Source organism: Rhinopithecus bieti, unplaced genomic scaffold (assembly GCF_001698545.2).
Source record: "Rhinopithecus bieti isolate Rb0 unplaced genomic scaffold, ASM169854v2 scaffold_6513, whole genome shotgun sequence".
In the NCBI taxonomy this organism is placed as follows: Eukaryota; Metazoa; Chordata; class Mammalia; order Primates; family Cercopithecidae; genus Rhinopithecus; species Rhinopithecus bieti.
In genome coordinates this window covers 786649-806272 of record NW_016805931.1, presented here as the reverse complement: position 1 = coordinate 806272, position 19624 = coordinate 786649, and the positions used below count along the sequence as shown (strand labels likewise).

General features: G+C 41.5%; 1 protein-coding gene across 2 annotated transcripts in view; it reads left to right on the top strand.

The window, feature by feature from the left end:
- Window positions 1-288: 288 nt before the first annotated feature.
- PLPP1 (phospholipid phosphatase 1) overlaps window positions 289-19624 on the top strand; it is a 115878-nt gene continuing 96542 nt past the window's right edge. For both annotated transcript variants that reach the window (XM_017874191.1, XM_017874189.1), the window contains exon 1: window positions 289-1077. In XM_017874191.1, coding sequence (XP_017729680.1) covers window positions 1020-1077 — 58 coding nt within the window. In that variant the 5' untranslated portion in view covers window positions 289-1019. The remainder of the gene's footprint in view (window positions 1078-19624) is intronic.

Here is a 19624-nt window from a genome sequence, read left to right as displayed (position 1 = left end):
GCTTCTACAACAAAGGTGTAATATAAGGAATCTAATCCAATATTAAATATCAAGAATTCAAGGGTGATCAGGTGTCGAGGATGGATGATTTAGCACGCTTCTTGCTAACATTTGGGCTCAGCTAGGACACGGAGGTCAACGTTGAGGCCTAAGTGAGAAAGGGCTCAGAAGTACCAAACTAAAGGAGAGCATCTCTGTCCCTGCCTACTCTGACCTCTTTTCCCCCGTTAAACTCAGTGGTAACAATCTGACCTCTTTATTACCTGATACCCATGGAAGGGGTGGGGAGTGACAGGCAGCCGGTGCTCCAGGATCGTTGGGTAGGGAGCCTAGCTCTCTGAAAGCAGCAATGCCTAGTGGGGGTACGGAGGCCGAGTTCGGAGACCACCTGAGTAATTGCGGTCCAGACCAAAGCCCCCTGGATCGGAACCGGAGCTACCCTCACGCCCCGCCCGGCTGCCGGGAGCCGCACTTCTGGGCGGATGCCGCCGGTCGGGAGGGACGAGGCTGACGGCGCTGATTGGCTGACCGCCGCGGCCTGGGGTTCCCCGGCCCCGCCCCTGCTGCGCTCCCCTTGCCCGCGAGGCCGCGCGCTGTCCGGTCCTGCGCTGCCCGGCAGGAGAGGCTGGACCTCGCGTTCCTCCTCCCTACCGGTCCCCATCCTTAAAGCGCGACTCTGAACGCCCCGCCTGTGGGAGAGGGCGCCCGGGAGTAACCGGGGCAGGCCGGGGCCGGCCGAGGAGGTCCTGAGGCGACCGAGCTGCAGCGGCTGGCACACGAGCGCCTCGGCACTAACCGAGTGTTCGCGGGGGCTGTGAGGGGAGGGCCCCGGGCGCCATTGCTGGCGGTGGGAGCGCCGTCCGGTCTCATCCCGCCCTCAGCTGCTCTCCTCCTCCGGCTGGGAGGGGCCGTAGCTCGGGGCCGTCGCCAGCCCCGGGCCTGGGCTCGATAATCGAGGGCCTCGGCCGCTGTCCCGCAGCTCAGTCCATCGCCCTTGCCGGACAGCCAGGGCAGAGACCATGTTTGACAAGACGCGGCTGCCGTACGTGGCCCTCGATGTGCTCTGCGTGTTGCTGGGTACGTACGCGCCGCCGGCCCGAGGGGCGTGTGCGCCCGGGCGGGGACGGCTGTCCCAGGAGGGCTTTAGCGCAGAGCTGCCACGGGCAGCTGGGGTGTCTTGCCTGACGCGTGCGCCGCTGCGGGGCGACACACGGGGGGCGGCTTCTGCAGCCGAGGGACCCCGCTTTGCAGCCTGCACCCCGGCTCCCGCGTGCCCGCCGCTGTCTGTCGCCCGCCGGTGCGCTGAGCCCACTCCTGCTTGGACGCTGTTCACGCCTTTGCGCTCCATGCCTTGCTCCTGTTCTCTGTTTTCATTTCCACTCTAGCAGAGCAGGGTGGGCTCCTCCCCTCTGTACTGTAGAGAAGCCTGGTCACTGGAGTGACCAGTAACGAAACTGGAGATTTGATGCACAGGGGATTCTTAGTAGCAGGCACCAGTGCCTGATATATCGTGAGAAGTTTAATATTTCGGCTACAAAAGGCTAGAACGTTCCTAATTAGAAGGTGTTGCCAGGATGTAAATTGTCAGGTTGCAAGTAGGGATGAGCACACCAAGTTTTTGCGTATAGGTCTGAAGAGGCTTTGGGGGTGGGGGAGGGCGCGGTACCCCAGACCTACTGTTTCCTTGTCTGCACATACCTTGCCATGGTGTAGCTTTCCATCTCTTGTGACAGTCCCGCAAAGAGCAGTAGACATTCTTTGGCTGCAGCAGATTTCGCATTGTCTTACTGATTGGAAGAGTTCAGTTCTGAGGCTTCTGGTTGCCAGTTACTCCTTTGTTCTGAAGAGAAAGAATTGGAATCATTTGGATAAGGGATGGGCGTTGGAAGGAGTAGCTTTCACCTTTTATGTATTGTGTAAGGTAGTTATACTGTGAACTATTTATGTGTGATGGAAAAAACAAAAACAAAGCAAGAGCTGCTGGAGGTTTGGATAGTCCTACTTATGTTGAAGTAATCAGAATAGTAGTAGTATTGGCAAGTTCTCAGGGTGGGAGATCTGTGGCTTTAGCCTCCTAGATGAAAGTCTGCATAATGGTTTCTCAGTGACAGGAGATTCCCTCGGTTTTAATCCAGTAGTTCCTGGTTATTACACTCTCCAGTTTCCAACCGGACTATTTAGGCCCTTGGAATCTTGTGGAATTCTTATAAATTCTGTTACCTGGTTTTGTTGTTGTTGTAAGGAAAAATTCCATTTTGTGTGTGTGTGTTTTTTTTTTTGAGACAATCTTGCTTTGTCATCCAGGCTGGAGTGCAGTGGCGTTATCTCGGCTCACTTGCAACCTCTGCCTCCTGGGTTCAAGTGATTATCCTGCCTTGTCCTCTCTAGTAGCTGGGATTGCAGGCACCTGCCAACACGCCCGGCTAATTTTTCTGTTTTTAGTAGAGACAAGGTTTTCTCCATGTTGGTCAGGCTGGTCTCGAACTCCTGACCTCAGGTGATCCGCCTGCGTCAGCCTCCCAAAGTGTTGGGATTACAGGTGTGAGCCACCGCACTGGGCCCTAAAAGTGTATTTTGTTACCTGTTAATATGAAGCTTCCTTGTTTACCAAGACGCTTCCTGTTTAGGTCCACAGTGAGTTTTAGGAATTAAGTTTAGGAAAGGGGAACACAATTTTGGAACACTGCCTTTTTTTTTTTTTTTTCCAGCTCTGTCTGTCGCCCTGGCTGGAGTGTGGTGGCGCGATCTTGGCTCACTGCAACCTCCACCTTCTGGGTTCAAGCAGTTCTCTGCCTCAGCCTCCTGAGTAGCTGGGATTACAGGCACCCACCACCATGCCTGGTTGACTTTTGTATTTTTAGTAGAGACGGGGTTTCACCATCTTGGCCAGGCTGGCCTTGAACTCCTGACCTTGTGATCCACGCGCTTCGGCCTCCCAAAGTGCTGGGGTTACAGGCATGAACCACCGCGCTCAGCTGAACACTGTCTTTATAAAAACACAGTCCTTTCAGATGTCGGGACTTAATAATTAAATATATTCAAATTTATTTGCAACAGAAAATTACCTTTCATAGAAATGTTAAATTTAAAAATATATTTTAACTTATACTTGATTCATTGGAACTTTGTTAAACTTTGTTTATATTTTAGTGAAAGGAGAGGAAAATGTTCGATCAGAAAAAAATCAGTATATTTCTAATGTATTGAATATTAGCTTATCATTGCCACATATTGTGCACTATCAGAATTACATATCATCTTCCTCTTTTCCTACTGTGGGAGTTCGATCAATTTGTAAAACAACATGATGTTTTTTTCTATGGGTCAAACACTGATTAGGATGGGTGAAACATAATACTGCTCTAAGGTAGGTTAAGCTAATGGTATTAAACACAAGGCCATATGGTAGATCTGCAATTAAAAAAAAAAATACATATAACGGAGGAACTGACATGAAGTACAATTTTATAAATTATGGGTTGTTGTAGCCTGTAGTTTTAACATGATACAAACATCACATAATTATCCTATAAAGGTTAATTTCATTGCTAAGTTGACCTGACAGTTGCAGGAGTAGGATGGCTCTCAGTAAGATAAAATTGTGTTTTTGGTGGTTTTGGAAAAAGCTTGCTTTGAGGACTTACTTGTTTTAGGAAAAGGCATTTGATCTATTTACAACATTATTTTTGTATTACTGGCATTTCTTTTAAAGTAATTCAGCATATTATCAATATAAGCTCAGAATTTCCTTTTCCTAAATAGAAAGTGACCTATTTTACTGGCTTTTAAAAATGTAAGATTACATTTAACAACATCAGCTGTCCATTACAAACAGCAGTGAAGGAGAACAGTGGTGCAGGAGATAAAAAACTTTTTCACGCTTACTTTTGGAAGACACATGTTATATAGCAAATGCACCTTTCTGGTGGAGTCTGTTATATTAAATTTGATTTGGATTCATTTTACTGACAGCAGGAAATTGGTAGCCTAAAATCATGATAGCTTGAAGAGGAGTTTCAACCTGGCATAAATTTCCTTTTTCTGTGGAGAATCCACAGGTAAGAATTGACTGTTAGAATAGAAAGATGATTAAGCACTTCGTAAGTGCAGGGTTATGTGAAAGTGGTTCATAATTATAATGTGAATACATTCCAGATTCTGTTAATGACCACCTCAACATCATACAGTATAGCCATTTTAATATGATGATGTTACGTGAACCTGTTATACAACTACTTTATAATTTTACTGAGAGTGATGTGTTGAAGTGATCATTAAACATGCCTTATGTGTGCGTGTGTGTGTATATATATGTTTCTGTCCCTATGTCATCTTTATCATCAGTGTGAAACACGATTTCCTCTATATACATGTTCAAATTATTAGTTCCTTAAGTGGATCTGGTAAATTCTTGGAAAAAGAATGAGAATTTTGAGAGGTAATGTATACGTGATTCCTTTCTGAAATGGAACATAGTCTTGCCATCTGTCTTTGTTTCTTTTTATGATGTGTTCTGTGACTGTAGAACAGGCCATATACGTTATCTGAGTGCATGAGAAAAGCTCTACAGAGAATGGTGGTAGGCTGGTATGAAAGGGGCGATGTTTTAGCCCAGTGTATTAAACCATATCATGAATACAACTTATTAGTGTTTAATTGCTAAGGGTCATTTCAGATTTTAGCCACTATGGCATTAGGCTGCCAATTAATGGACCCTGAGTCCATTAATTTGTTCAGTGCATATTGATTGAAGGCTAGCTTTGTGGCCAGTACCATGTTAGGGTTCTAGGGATACAAAGATGAATAAGATAATCCCTGCCCTAAAGGGCTCAAAGTCCAATGAGGAAGAAATAAAAAAGAGGTTATAATACATCATGATAAGTATGATAATGGACGTTTGGAATATGTTCCCTTTGTGCAAAGAGAAGGGCCTTGTCTAAGATCCGCTTCACTGTAGATAAATGACTTGTCTGTTTACTCTTAGAGATGCAGAAAGGTCAGAAGTTACCTGGAATTACTTGTAGCTTCTTTTTTTTTTTTTTCCTTTTCCAACTTGATACAGGGCGGTAGGAACCCAAGTAAGTACCAGGGTTTATGACTTATTTGCAGGCAGCCCCACAATATCTAAATTTAGATGGAACTGACAAAACTTTGATTCCATGTACCTGTGTTTTGCTGTTTGACAATCATTTAGAATATCTTTCTGTGCTGTGTGTGTTCCATTTGCCCTTCCAAATCTTTTCTCCACTCTGCTCTGTGGCTCTGGGAAATGAATTCCATGGGCTACATCAACTGATCGCTTCCTTTTTGGTTTCAGATTAGCTTTGCCCAGTGTGAGGGACATCAGAAAGGATCTCCCTAAGAGCTAGTTCCCTCTTGCTGGATTTAGTGTTGCCAAAGCTGTTCTGTGAGTAGTTCACGGCTTGTATTCAGTAATGGCCCTCTGCCAGACACCTATAGTTACACATCTTTCTGGGTTCTGATAACCCTTCCCTAGCCCATTTAGACCTGGAGATGATAATGGCTTCCTGATGTTGCTAACCTGAAGATATACCACCATCTTTTTGCTGTTTTCCCTAAACCCTCCCTGTACCTTTTGAAATGGTTCCTTCATTAAGTTTTCTTGAATACTTCATTTGAGTATGCTGTTTTTCTTGCCAGGACCGTACTGATAATACCCATCTATGTCTAAAACGGATTTGAGGTAGCTTTCCTTTTTGCATTAAACACCAATTACAGTATCCTTAATGGCAAATGCAAACAGGGGCCCATGGGCTGCTATGTTGGCTTTCTTGAGAGGGAAGGGGTTATGGTTCCCTCAGCATGCTCCAAATGTGGTATCATCATTATGCCAAATCAGAGTCAATGGGTGTAGAGTAAAATCTGGTGGCAAAAACATTTGCAGCCAATGCTAGGTGGTTGCAGGGTCCCTGTTGCTTGTTTTACCCCAGTCATTATCTCAAATACTGATGTCATTTGTTATTACCATAATGCTGACATAATTTTACCCCTTAAGGATGCTCCTAAGGAGCAGTCCCTTTGTTAAGGCTCAATCTGGGTGCCTTCCTCAAAGGGGGAAAAAACAAGTATTTTGGGAAGAGTCTCACTTGCTAAATAGTCTCCAGCATTTTGTGCCTTCCCTTTTCTTGTAAGATTTATTTGTTCATTCACTCATATTCAGTACACATTTGTTAACTGTATCATAGGTGCTGGGCAGTGTGTTAGGCACTGAAGATAAAAATAAGTAAACAAATAGGACACGGTGCCTGTCCTGACCACTTGCTGTTTTCTTTTGTTTAACTTCTATTAGGAAACTTATTTTGCTTCTGAGGAAAGTTTACTGGTTTTTCTGTTTTTTGTTTTTTTTTTTCCCTCTATTCTAGTCACAGAGAGAGGGAAGGAATCTCAGCTTTATGTCTCATTTTGGCGTCAGTTCTAGAATCCTGTTGCAGGCTTTTTCTTTCTTTAAATGGGTAAGTTTTTGGAACAAAAAGCAGGAGGCCTGGAGGAAAATTGCCGCTTGTTTGGCTGTCGTTGGTTTTATTTAGCTGAGTTTTAAGCTTAATTGTACTTAAATTTACCTTACTTGGAATAAAGTATAGAAATGTTCAGAAAACTTTCCCCTTATAGATTTTATGAAATGTAAATTCTTCCTTTATATTCTCTTTGAGTTACATCCTTTGAAAACTCAAGAATGTACTATAGATCTTTGTCACTCTCTTTCTCATTTAGTCATTTTGGGCTGAGCTCTACCAAACTTTCCGATGTGTTACTCAGTTTGGGGAATTATTCTGATTCTTTTGGTTAAGAAATTTAAGGTTAAAATTGTCAATGTTTGCCATATTTAAAAAAAAAAAGAGAGAAGTTGGCTGCAAAAGTCACTAAACTCCCAGATTTTGAGTGAACTGATTAACATGTAATTTCAGTTTTTATGGAAAAAATTTGGAATGTTGTCTACTTCCTCCTAATTTAGGTGCCTTAATTCAACATTTGAAATGGAAATATACAGTCTGTACAATCAGCTAATTAGGGATTATAGAGATACTGTCTTGTCTCTTTTCTTCTTTTCAAAAAAAAAGCATTTGCCATCCAGAGATTATGAATGGTGATTACAAGTAGCATTCTTATCTTTCTATCCTTCTTTCTTCTTTTACCTTCTTTTTCATTATCACTCCTTCCCCCTGCACTGTACTTCCCTTCCTTCTGCTCATCTTCCCTTCAGTCTTCTTGCTGTTTAGGTTTAATGTGTAAATGGTTCAGGTAGGTTGCCTTTTTACTCAACTGAAACTAGTCTAAAATTGGGGGCCAGGCATGGTGGCTTATGCCTGTAATCCCAGCACTTTGTGGGACTGAGGTGGGGGGGATCTCTTGAGCTCCAGAGTTCGAGACCAGCCTGGGCAACATCGTGAGACCCCATCTCTATTTTTTTAAACAAACAAAAATTATAAAATTGGGAATGTCTTGTTCCTTATAAACTATGAAAAACTAGTCTGTATTTTTCTTTAAAATGTTAGGTAGCATAGTCTAGTGATGGACTGTGGATTCAAATTTTAACTCCTCCATTGAACTGTGTGACCTTGGGAGAGTATTCTCTTTGTGCCTGTGTTCTTTAGTTATATAATGAAAGTACCTATGGTTATCTTAAATGAGACTTAAATGAATCAATATGTAAAGTGCCTTGCACTTAATATGCATGATGTATATTTGTCAAGTAAAATAATTCTCTATAATCCTACTACCTGTAACATAATAATTATGTTAGTAGAAATAACATCAACTAGTTTCGTATTAGGGACAAAAACACAAACTTTAAAATGTTTCTCATGAGTACTCATGGAATGCTTTTGAAACTTAGTGTTTTATTAGTTATGTGTGAAAGCCACGTACATGATTTATAAGTAGTGGTAATTCCAGCCATGGTGAAAATTGATCTGTATAGGTCTGTGGTGGAGTGTAATTAAACAAATGGAAAAACTGTTATTTTATACAGTGATAAGTCCTGAATTTCAGCGTACTCCAGAAAGTGGAGTCAGCTACACTCTAGTCACCTTTTTATTGCCGAGGTCTTGGGAATGATTACTCCACTTTAGAAAAGTAGGGTTAATATTCCTAAAACTTTTTTTTTTTGGGACGTAGTTTCACTCCTGTCGCCCAGGCTGGAGTGCAATGGCATGATCTCGGCTCACTGCAACCTCTGCCTCCCAGGTTCAAGCGATTCTCCTGCCTCGGCCTCCTGAGTAGCTGGGATTACAGGTGCCCACCACCACGTCGAGCTAATTCTGCTAAAAAGAGATGGGGTTTCACCATGTTGTCCAGGCTAGTCTGAAACTCCTGACCTCAGGTGATCCACCTGTCTTGGCTCTTAAAGTGCTGGGATTACAGGTGTGAGCCACCGCACCTGGCCCAGTATTCCCAGAACTTTTCAATGACCTTAATTATACTTCCTCATTTGTATAAATTCTATTATTTGAATTGCTCTTTGCAATTAAACAGGCAGCAAGGAAAAACTGTTGTGTAATACTTCTCTATATCCTCTCTCCCTCTAAACCAAGCTTGTCCGACCCATGGCCGGGCTGCATGCAGCCCAGAATGGCTTTGAATATGGTCCAACACAAATTCGTAAACTTTCTTAAAACATTATGAGATTTTTTTGCAATTTTTTTTAAGCTCATTGGCTGTTGTTAGTGTTAGTGTGTTTTATATGTAGCCCAAGACAATTCTTCTTTCAGGGTACTCCAGGGAAGCCAAAAGATTGGACACTGCTGCGTCTAAACTCTGTTTTTCAAACATTGTGACATATGTTAAACTCAAATTGTTTTTAAAGTTGTGTGAGCACAATGTAGTTTTAAAGTATTTGACATTGCATCTTTTATTTATTTATTAAGCACACATTATTTGCTGTAATACAATGCCAGGAGCTGGAAATACCACTGTAAAAAAGATAAGATCTCCATACCAGTGTATATAAGACAATTACAGATGTTTGTAAAGGCTATGACAGAATTAAAGCAAGATTATAAGAAAGTTAGACTTTTGGGTACAGCAGTCTCAATGAAGGCTCTCTGAAGAGGGAATATTTGAATTGAGAGGTATTGAACTTGAGATTTAAAGAAGAAAATGAGTCAGCCCTGGAGGAGCTGGGGGAAAATTCCAAGCATAGGGAGGAGCAGGTGTTGAGGGCAAAAGGAGAAAAGGGCATTTTGTCACAGAAAAGAGGCCAGTGTGTCTGGAATATGGTATGTATCAATGGTATTTTTAATAGTGAATTTTGTAACTTTTATTTCTAAATGCCAGAATGGATAAAAATAACAACTGACATTTATTTAGTGCTCTCTAGGCTTGGTGCAGCCAGTGCAGTCTCTCAACTCTCTCAGGAGCTTGGTCATCTGCATTCTGTAGATGACGGAAGTGAGGGCTGGGGAAGTTGGGAAACTCACCCAGGGCAACCCAGCTAACAATGGTATAGTCAGAAATTGGGAAGTGCATTTTTGAGGATTATAACTTCTGAATGCAGAGTAACTAGTGTGTATTTAGGAAAGGTTGTAATAAATGGAGAGGGTGAAGTGGGGATGGTTGATGAGTACAAAAAAATAGGTAGAATGAATAAGATCTAATATTTGATAGTACAGCAGAGTGATTATAGTCAATAATAATTTAATTGTACATTTAAAAATAGACAGTATAATTGGATTGTTTGTAGCACAAAGAATAAATGGTTGAGGTGATAGATATCCCATTTACCCTGATGTAATGATTATGAATTATATGCCTTTATCAAAATATCCCATGTACCCCATTTATACGTATATTTACTATGTACCCACAAAAATTAAAAGTAAAAAAAGAAATTGAGAGGGTGAGAAAGGCAAGATTGTGGGAATTCATTGTCTATAAAAACAATGATTATTGGACCGGGCGCGGTGGCTCACGCCTGTAATCCCAGCATTTTGGGAGGCCGAGGTGGGCGGATTATGAGGTCAGGAGATCGAGACCATCCTGGCTAATACCGTGATACCCCATCTCTACTAAAAATAAAATTAGCCGGGCGTGGTGGCGGGCGCCTGTAGTCCCAACTACTTGGGAGGCTGAGGCAGGAGAATGGTGAGAACCCGGGAGGCGAAGCTTGCAGTGAGCTGAGGTTGCACCACTGCACTCCAGCCCTGGCGACAGAGTGAGACTCCGTCTCAAAAACAAAACAAAACAAAATGATTATATTAGGTGGCTTAAATATTTTGTAACTATCTTAGTTTTATGTTTAGTTATGATGTAGTTTTGAGTCAGTTTCTGTTTACCATCTTGAGTATATCTGCTGTGTAAACGAGGCACTTTAAAGTTGAGACCAGTGGCTTCTACCTGTAATCCCAGCACATTGGGAGGCCGAGGCAGGAGTATTGCTTGAGGTCAGAAGTTGCAGGTTGCAGTGAGCTGTGATTGTGCCACTGCACTTCAGCCTGGGCGACAGAGCGAGACTCTGTATCTTTAAAAACAAAAAGAAGAGGCACTTCAATATTTCATATCTCAGTCTCCCAATAACTATTAAGCACTAGCAATGAGGTTGTATCATACTGGAGGATGTAACTAATTTCCCCTATTCAGTAACATGCTCACAGACTTTTTCTTCAAACAGCATTGTTGTTGCAGGCATTCCTTTCAGGTTTTCACAGGAAAGGAAGATCTTTGTCTTTGCCTGTGTTTCAAATGAATCATGTATGGAGTTCAGAGTGACCTTTGGTAATGCATTCTAGCAGATATAGTTAGAACCTCGTGATTTAGTCCTCAGTTGTCACTGCTTGGAAATGTTTCCTGAGTCTTTTTCAGGGTGGGGTGTCTGGGAAAATGACATATAGGAAATGTGTAGCGGATGAGCCCTTCAGTTAATTGGCAGCTTATTACGCCAGATTCTGCCTTGCCTTTTGGTTCATTTGCGTCAGTAGTAGGAGAGATGGGTTTGCTGCTGGGTGCTAGAGAGGTAAATGAGTAGAGAAGAAAGCTGTTATCTATTGAATCTCTAGTATATGCCTTTGGTAAATGTTTCACATTAACTCACGTAATCATCACAGAACTCTGAGGTACGTGGTATTAGCCTCATTTTATGTACTACCTACCACTGGAGATACCAAAAATAGGTACACATTTTTCAATCAAGGGAAAATATAACCCATGGGTTTTTAATAGCTTATTACTTATGGTGGAAGACAGACTCAGGAAAAATGATAAAACTGTATAATGTTATCGAGTGCCTGTTAGCGCTGAGATTACTACGAATGAGTGAGACAGGGGTCTCCATCCTCGAAAGGTACATAGAGCTTTGGAAGGTGAGTTAGGCAGGTATTTTAATCAAGTCTTTTTTTTTTTTTGAGACAGAGTCTCACTCTGTTGCCCAGGCTAAGCGCAGTGGCATGATCACAGCTCACTGCAGCCTTGACCTCCCAGACTCAAGTGATTTTCCCACCTCAGCCTCTGTGAGTTGCAAGGACTGCAGGTGTGCACCACCATGCCTGGCTAATTTCTTTTTCTTTCTTTTCTTTTTTTTTGAGAGAGAGACTCGCTCTGTCACCCAGGCTGGAGTGCAGTGACTCAGTCTCAGCTCACTGCAACTTTGCCACCCGGGTTCAAGCGATCTTCCTGCCTCAGCCTCCCGAGTAGCTGGGATTACAGGTGTGCGCCACCATGCCTGGCTAATTTTTGTATTTTTAGTAGAGACAGAGTGTTCACCATGTTGGCCAGACTGGTCTTGAACTCCTGACCTCAAGTGATTTGCCCACCTCAGCCTCCCAGAGTGCTGGGATTACAGGTGTGAGCCACCGCTCCCGGCTCTGGCTAATTTTTTATTTTTCTGTAGATACAAGGTCTCACTCTGTTGCCCAAGTTGGTCTGGAACTCCTGGACTCAAGTGATCCTCCTGCGTCAGCCTTCCAAAGTGCTGGGATTACAGTTGTGAGCCATTGTACTGGGCCGGGAGTCTATCTTTATTTCAAAACAATTTCCCCTGAAACCGTTGCTGCTGTTGCTATACAGCAGAGATAATGTAAACCTTTGGGCACATTACTTTTGGCTACTGCTAAATTCCGAAATAATTCCTGTAGATAGTTCAGAAGGATATGAATCTATCCACATTAATAGGTGAAAACACTCTAATATGGTTGCTTAGGAAGTGTATCACCATTCAGATACTTGTTATATGAATGACAGGGCAATAGACTTGAGTCAGCCATTCTTCCAGGGTTTAAAGTCTAGCTCAATCTATTACTAATTGTGTGACATTGGGTAGGTCACCTTAACTCTTTGAGTTTCCTCATCTAATGAGGAAAGAGATGATGCTAATAGTGTCTTTCTCATAGTGCTGTGAAATTAGATGAGATAATGCATGAGACGATGTATGTGAAGTGTTTAACATAGTCCTGGCCTGCATAATGTTTTTGCTGCTGCTGTTATGATCATTATTAAGCTAATAAGCCAATTTTGTACCACTGACACAGTCTGCTATTTAAATGTGATTTCATGTGTTGGTGACTTTTTTTTTGTTTGTTTAGTTTGTCCTAGCTGCAGTTTAAACAGCATTGAAGTCAGAACCTGGTTTGTATTTCAGTTCCTAGTGCCCAGATCATGATGGGAAATGTTTTGATTACCTCTAACCTATTTCTTTCTGGAATCAGATACCTCAGATCTTCTAATTGTACTTCTAGGTGTACTTCTAGGTGAACAGTATTCCCTCAGCTCATAGGCAAGGTACCTAAATGAAGTTCTTGGTTGGAGAGAGAACAGCAAACTAGAAATACAAATAAATAAAGATGTGTGTGAGGTGGGAATGGCATGGTTTGGATAGTAATAATTTCTCTTAGTTCTCAGCTCCTAAAACATGAAGATTTTATTTCTTGAATATAAACTTGTCAAGAGCTAACTTAAAGTACAGGTTGAATGAGCTAAACATTGCCGCTTGTCATCATAACTTCTTTTGATGAATAATTTATTCCTTATTTTTTCTGTAGAGTTTAAGAAATAGGTGTATGTAATGATTACAGTCATTTACGGTGTTCTGGGATTGTCCTAATTTTAGGTAACTGTCTTCAGAAAGGTAGCTTGTTAAATAGATGATTAAATGTAATTAAAATTCATACTTTTATACTTTTTTATTTTTATTTTTTGAGACAGAGTTTTGCTCTTGTCCAGGCTGGAGTGCAATGGTGTGATCTTGGCTCACGGCGACTGCCGGCTCACTGGTTCCAGTGATTCTCCTGCCTCGGCCTCCTGGTAGCTGGTATTACAGGCACCCACCATCATACCCAGCTAAATTTTTGGATTTTTAGTAGAGATGGGGTTTCACCATGTGGGCCAGGGTGGTCTCGAACTCCTGACCTCAGGTGATCTCCCCACCTTGGCCTCCCAAAGTGCTGGGATTACAGTGTGAGCCACCATGCCTGGCCACTGTTTTCTTAAAATTTTTAAAAAACACACTTTTAAGAGAATATCTCTGATCTGGAAAGTATCACTAGCATAGTTACGCAGTGTAGCAGAGGCAAGTGACATTTGTTGTATTTTACTGTTTTTCAAAGGGCTTGGATAAGAGACAGGAGTTTTAAATGTGCTCCTTTCCAACTATTGTCTCTGCCTAACCCAGTAGCCACTTGGAGAAAAGGTTTCTTAAATTGTGATGTTATCAAAACTTGTTAGGCAGGTTATGGATAATGCTCAACTTTATGGCTAGTGTGGATATCTATATTAAAATTTACTTTATGTCCCACAGTATGGATGAAATTCTCAGTGTTGCTGTTGAATATAGTCTAATTATTAACCAAATCTGAAAACCAGTAATTACCCTCTGTGAAGTTTTTTTTTTATGGATTTCCCCCCTTTCCTGAGGATTTGGCATTGTAAATGTTTTTTTAGTGAGTGGAATTTAGTTTGAACCTTTTATGTAAGAGTTCAAAGTGTGATCTACTAGTAAAAACAGTTGGTTTGGAAGTCAGATTCCAGTCTTGCCTCTGCTATTCTCTGTGATCTCATGGACAAGATCCTATGGCTGCTTCATTTACTGATTGTAAATTATAATGAGAATGATGTATTCCTTGTTTATCTCTCAGGATCATAGTAGTAAATGAACCTCAGTTATTAAGGAGAGTCATCTTGCAGCAGTTGACACCAGTGGACTCAGGTAGTAAGACAAAGAGCACATGGTGTTTAAGGGGCTATTTTGAGCAACTGCAGTGGACTTGTGGGAGATCAATTATAAACTTAGCCTGGCTAAGAATGGGGTGAGTGTTGCTGTCAGCAGAAAATAGGAAAAAGTTGAAGACTGAAGTATTTAGAAAGTGGTAATATAGGAAAATGATCCCTGACACAAAGTAGTGTAGGCCTCCTGCCTGGCTTTGGTTACATATGTTTCTTCTGATAAAAAAGGAGGCAAAGATGAGAGTAGGAAAACGAAAATTAAAAAATGAAAAAAGGCCGGGCGTGGTGGCTCATGCCTGTAAATCCCAGCACTTTGGGAGGCTGAGGCCCCAGCTGGGTGTCAATTTTTTTTTCTTATCAACATTATAATGAAATGAGGTTTTTCAAGGAGCTGCTGTATGAGACTAACCCAGAATAATTTTTCAAATTACCAGATTTAATGAATCAGAATTTCTAAGAAATATGCTGGATAATCTAAATACTTAACAAGCTTCTCAGGTGATTCTTCTCATTAGGGAGATTTGGGAAATTTCTAGATGAGTGCTTCTCTAGCGTTAATGTGCATAGGAATCACCTGGGGTGTTGTTTAAAATGCAGTTTTAGGGCTGGGTGCGGTGGCCCATGCCTGTAATCCCAGCACTCTGGGAGGCAGAGGCAGGCGCATCATGAGGTCAGGATTCTGACCAACATGGTGAAACCCCGTCTCTACTAAAACTACAGAATTAGCTGGGTGTGGTGGCTCATGCCTGTAATCCCAGCCTCCCAGCTGCTCGGGAGGTTGACGCAGGAGAATCGCCTGAACCGGGAGGCAGAGGTTGCAGTGAGCTGAGATTGCGCCACAGCACACCAGCCTGGGCAACTAGAGCAAAACAACGTCTCAACAACAAAAAAGATAAAAGTAAATACTGTCGGTAGCTCTGTTTTTGCCTTTCAGGAGCACTTCTGAAGAGAAGGAGGCTTTTTTGAGAGGAAAGAGGATTAATCATGAGGACATGCTTTGGAAGGGCAGAGTTTGCTGTCCAGTTAAGAGATTGTGGTAGAGATTTTATTTTCAGTTGGATTAAGTCTAGAATCACACTGATAGCAATTTACATTGCCTGAAGTAGGGAATTTGCTCTTTAGGTTGGTCAATTAATTAGGTCCATATTGTAGATTTGCTAGAAAAAGGAGCAACTCACTTGAAGAACTTTGTGGTGGTTGCTCTTATTTCATATCCTCACATGTTTCAAGATTAAGGATGAAAATTGGGCCTGGTGTTATAGCTCACACCTGTATTCCCAGCACTTTGGGAGGCAGAGGTGGGCAGGTTGCTTGAGCCAGGAGTTCAAGACCAGCCTGGGCAACATGGCAAAACCTCGTTTCTACCTAAACAAAACAAAACAAAACAAAACAAAATTAACTGGGTTTGGTGGTGCAGGCCTATAGTCCCCAGCTAACTTGGGGGTTGAAGTGGATCACCTGAGCCTGGGAAGGTCAAGGCTGCAATGAGCTGTGATTGTACCACTACACTCTATCTAGCCTGGGTGACACAGTGAGATAGGGTCTTGAAAAAAGTAAAAAAAGAAAATTTGATTTGGAAGATAGTGTAATTTGGTTGAATATTTTGTAAATTAAAGTTGTAGTAAAAGCAGAGGAGTTTGAAATTTTGAACTGTCAAATCAAATAGAATTGTAGCAGAAGTGTTGCTATGAGGCTAGCCATAGACATATTTTAGTGAATTATCTGACATAGTGAATTATAGGAGACTTCAGTGAATTATATGAGATAAAGACATATTAATACTTTCTGCAATGAAGAATGTAAATGGGTACTATTTGAGTGGGCTACCATTATATTTATGTAAGCTCTAACTACCCAAAATAACAGGGAAACAGTGTTGTACCTTTTTAAAGAGCTTAGAATGCTAGGGTGATTCTTACCTTGCAGTTTCAACAGAAGATTTTATATTTTATTAAGACATGAAACAAATTCTCATTCATTTTTATTAATATATAGATATTTTGCAGAATTCTTTTGTGTTCATGGGATGCATAAAGGTTGAGTATGGGCATTGGAAGCATACAGGTCTGAGTTTGAATCTCAGTTCTATCACCTATTGCTTGAGTAACTCACCTGAGTTCACAACTTAAGTTTCTTTATCTGAAAAGGACTGTGTCTTAATCTGTATGTTCTCCTTCGCATGTGGCCCACTTGGCATAGTGGGCATTTGTTTATTCCACAAATATCTATTGCTCATATACTATGTGCCAAGCACTGTCTTAGGTAATAGAGATACAGGTAATCATACAAATAAATATGAAAGATGAACCGGTAAGTGTTGTGAAGGAGAAGTATGAGTGTTATGATAGTTTATAATGAGGGGGTCTACGAAAAAGGAGAATGAGGTAGCTTTTAAAAATGATTACTTTTGCTGCAGGGTAGAATCATAGATTAGAGCTAAGAAATAATGGATTTAGGGAGATCAGTTAGGAAGCTGCTGTAACAGTCTAAGTGAGGCAGGTAGTGAGACTAAAGAGGTGGTGGTGATGGTGGTGGAAATGGAGAGTACATTTCGGAGGTATTTGGGAAGTAAGGGATACCTGTCTTGGTGACATGTTGAAGGTGGAGGGTAGGAGAGAGAAATGTCAAGAATAGTTCTGAAGCTTCTGGCTTGTATAATTGAACAGATGTTGGTTCCTGCCAGTTACTGAGGTGGAGTGTGCTAGATGAGAACCTGGTTTGATAGGAAGGGGGATGGGGAGGAGATAGTTTGGTTTGGGGCATGTAAGTTGAAGATGCTTTTGAAATATTTAAGTGGAAGTGTCAAGTTCTTGTTTGGATAATGGTTCTAGAGCTCAGAGTAATGGGCAGACTTTTGAGACTCGTTGGCATATTCATGGTAATTGAAGCTATGAGAATTGATGAAATTTCAGGAAGAAGTTATAAAATGAAAACGGAGGAAGACTTTGTACTGAGCTTTGAGAAACTGACATTTCAGATTGGTTGGAGGGAATTAAGACCACCAAGACTGAGAAGCAATACCTTAAAAGCCAGGAGAGTGTTTCTGGAAAGCCAAGTGGAGAGAGTGGCAATGAGCTACATTCTTCTGAAGCGTCAAACAAGATAAAGACTGGAGAGTGTCCATTGGGTTTAGTTATACAAGATCAGTTATAACCTTATGTAAAGCCATTTCAGTGGTGAGTTGGAAGCTGAAAGAGATGGATATTGCTGGGTATAGATTATTCTTTGAAAAAGTTGGATTGAGAAAGAAGGGAGAATGTGGTAGCTTAAGGGAGAAGACACTCAAATATTGGCTGAGTGAATACATGTGCAACATGAACCTCCTTTAGAAAAAAGCACAGGCTAGCAGGATCATCTCTGAGGATGATGGGAGGAAGATCTGTTAGGGATATCAAATGAAACACGAATAGTCTGGGATCATAGTTTTTTGTGGCTTCCTATGATGTGCCAGATGAGGGAAGAATAATCTCTCCAGAAGGAGAAATGTCATTTTTAGAACAATGGTATAGGAATTGTTGACCGCCCTTACAGAGAACCCTCATTGCTGAGAATTTGATATATTGTTTTCCAACTATTACCAAGTATAGTGGAAAGAGTCTGGGATTTAGAGCCTGGTATTCAAAATTTCATAATCTGCTTTGATATTTTCTTGTGTTAGGTTGCACAGTTGATTATTTAGTCCTAAAACGCTTCAATTTCTTCATTTGTATAATGGAGCAAATACTGTCTAGTTCATGGATTTGTTAGGATTAAATGATAATCTGTGTATATAAAGCAGCAGGTATTTAGTAGACAGTCAATAAGCTGATGTCTGCTTGTTTTCTTGCTTCTCATGGTAACAGTTGTTTATTGTGTATTTTCAGCATTATAAGTTTGCTCTTAGCCTCAAAGGAATAATTTGTGGGAATCCTTCCTTCAGCTTATCTTCTGTGTAGAATAACTTGAGTGATACAAGCATACATTTTTGGGGAAATGGAAATATGATTTGCTACTGTAATAACAACCAATAAATGTTTTGCCAGACATTTTTGGCAGGTATGTCTTATATTTGTGTGCCTTTAAAAAAAAGTGTGTGTATTTTAAAGTTTACTAATTTAGATATGCCAATTTGGTAACTTCCTGCCAGAGTAAGAGTTTTTATGTTTTCCTTCTGAGACACACCTTAGTATAACTTTATTTTAGTTTCTGGACCGTTGCCATTTGGCATAACTTCAAACTAGATGTGATGGACCCACATAAATACTTTTAAGATTTAACATTTTTGTTTTTATGGTTGGGGGGATATGAACTTTCAAAACCAGTTGAGGTGTCAGGTCTGGATTTTATTTGGTTGTTTAATTTTTTTTTTTTTTTTTTTTGAGACAAGGTCTTCCTCATTGTTCAGGATGGAGTGCAGTGGTGTGATCACAGCTAACTTGCAGCCTTGACCTCCAGGGCTCAATTTGATCCTCCCACCTCAGCCTCCTGAGTAGCTGGGATTACAGGTGCATGCCACCACACCTGACTAATTTTTGTACTTGTTTCTTTTGTAGAGATGGGGTTTTGTTATGTGCCTAGGCAGGTTTTGCACTCCTGGGCTCAAGCGATCTGCCTGTCTTGGCCTACCAAAGTGCTGGGATTATAGGCATGAGCCATTGTGCCTGGCCATTTAAAATTTTTTGTTTGTATTTTTGATTCTTGAATTTTTTTTCTACACATATTTTGAACACTGAGATAGCTAATTATATACCAAAATGACTGAAATGAAGTCAGTCTGATTTCTGTAAGTTTGATTGCTAAAGCAGTATCCTTGAAGGTGTTAAAATGTGCTCTCAATCCCACCCTATACAACCTCTATCTCCCAGGCTGAAGTGCAGTGGCACAAACATGGCTCACTGTAGCCTTGACCTTGTATGCTTAAGCAATCCTCACATTTCAGCCTCCTGAGCAGCTGGAACCACAGATGTGCACTGCCATGTGTGGCTAATTTTTAAAATTTCTGTAGAGTCCTGGTCTCACTGTGTTGTCCAGGCTGGGCTCAGGGGATCCTCTCACCTCTGCCTCCCAAAGTGCTAGGATTACAGGCATTAGCCACCACTCCTAGCCTATGTATGAACCTTTGCAGAAGTAGATTACCCTAGAATTTTTATAAGAACATTAGAATTTGCCGGCTTTATTCAAGAGTTAATACAGGCCGGGCGCAGTGGCTCATGCCTGTAATCCCAGCACTTTGGGAGGCCAAGGCGGGCGGACCACCTGGGGTCAGGAGTTCAAGACCAGCCTGGCCAACATGGTGAAACCCTGTCTCTACTAAAAATACAAAAAATTAGCTGGGCATGGTGGCACATGCCTGTAATCCTAGCTACTCTGGAGGCTGAGGCAGGAGAATTGCTTGAACCCTGGAGGCAGAGGTTGCAGTTAGCCAAGATTACGCCACTGTACTCCAGCATGGGCGACAGAGCAAAACTCTATCTCA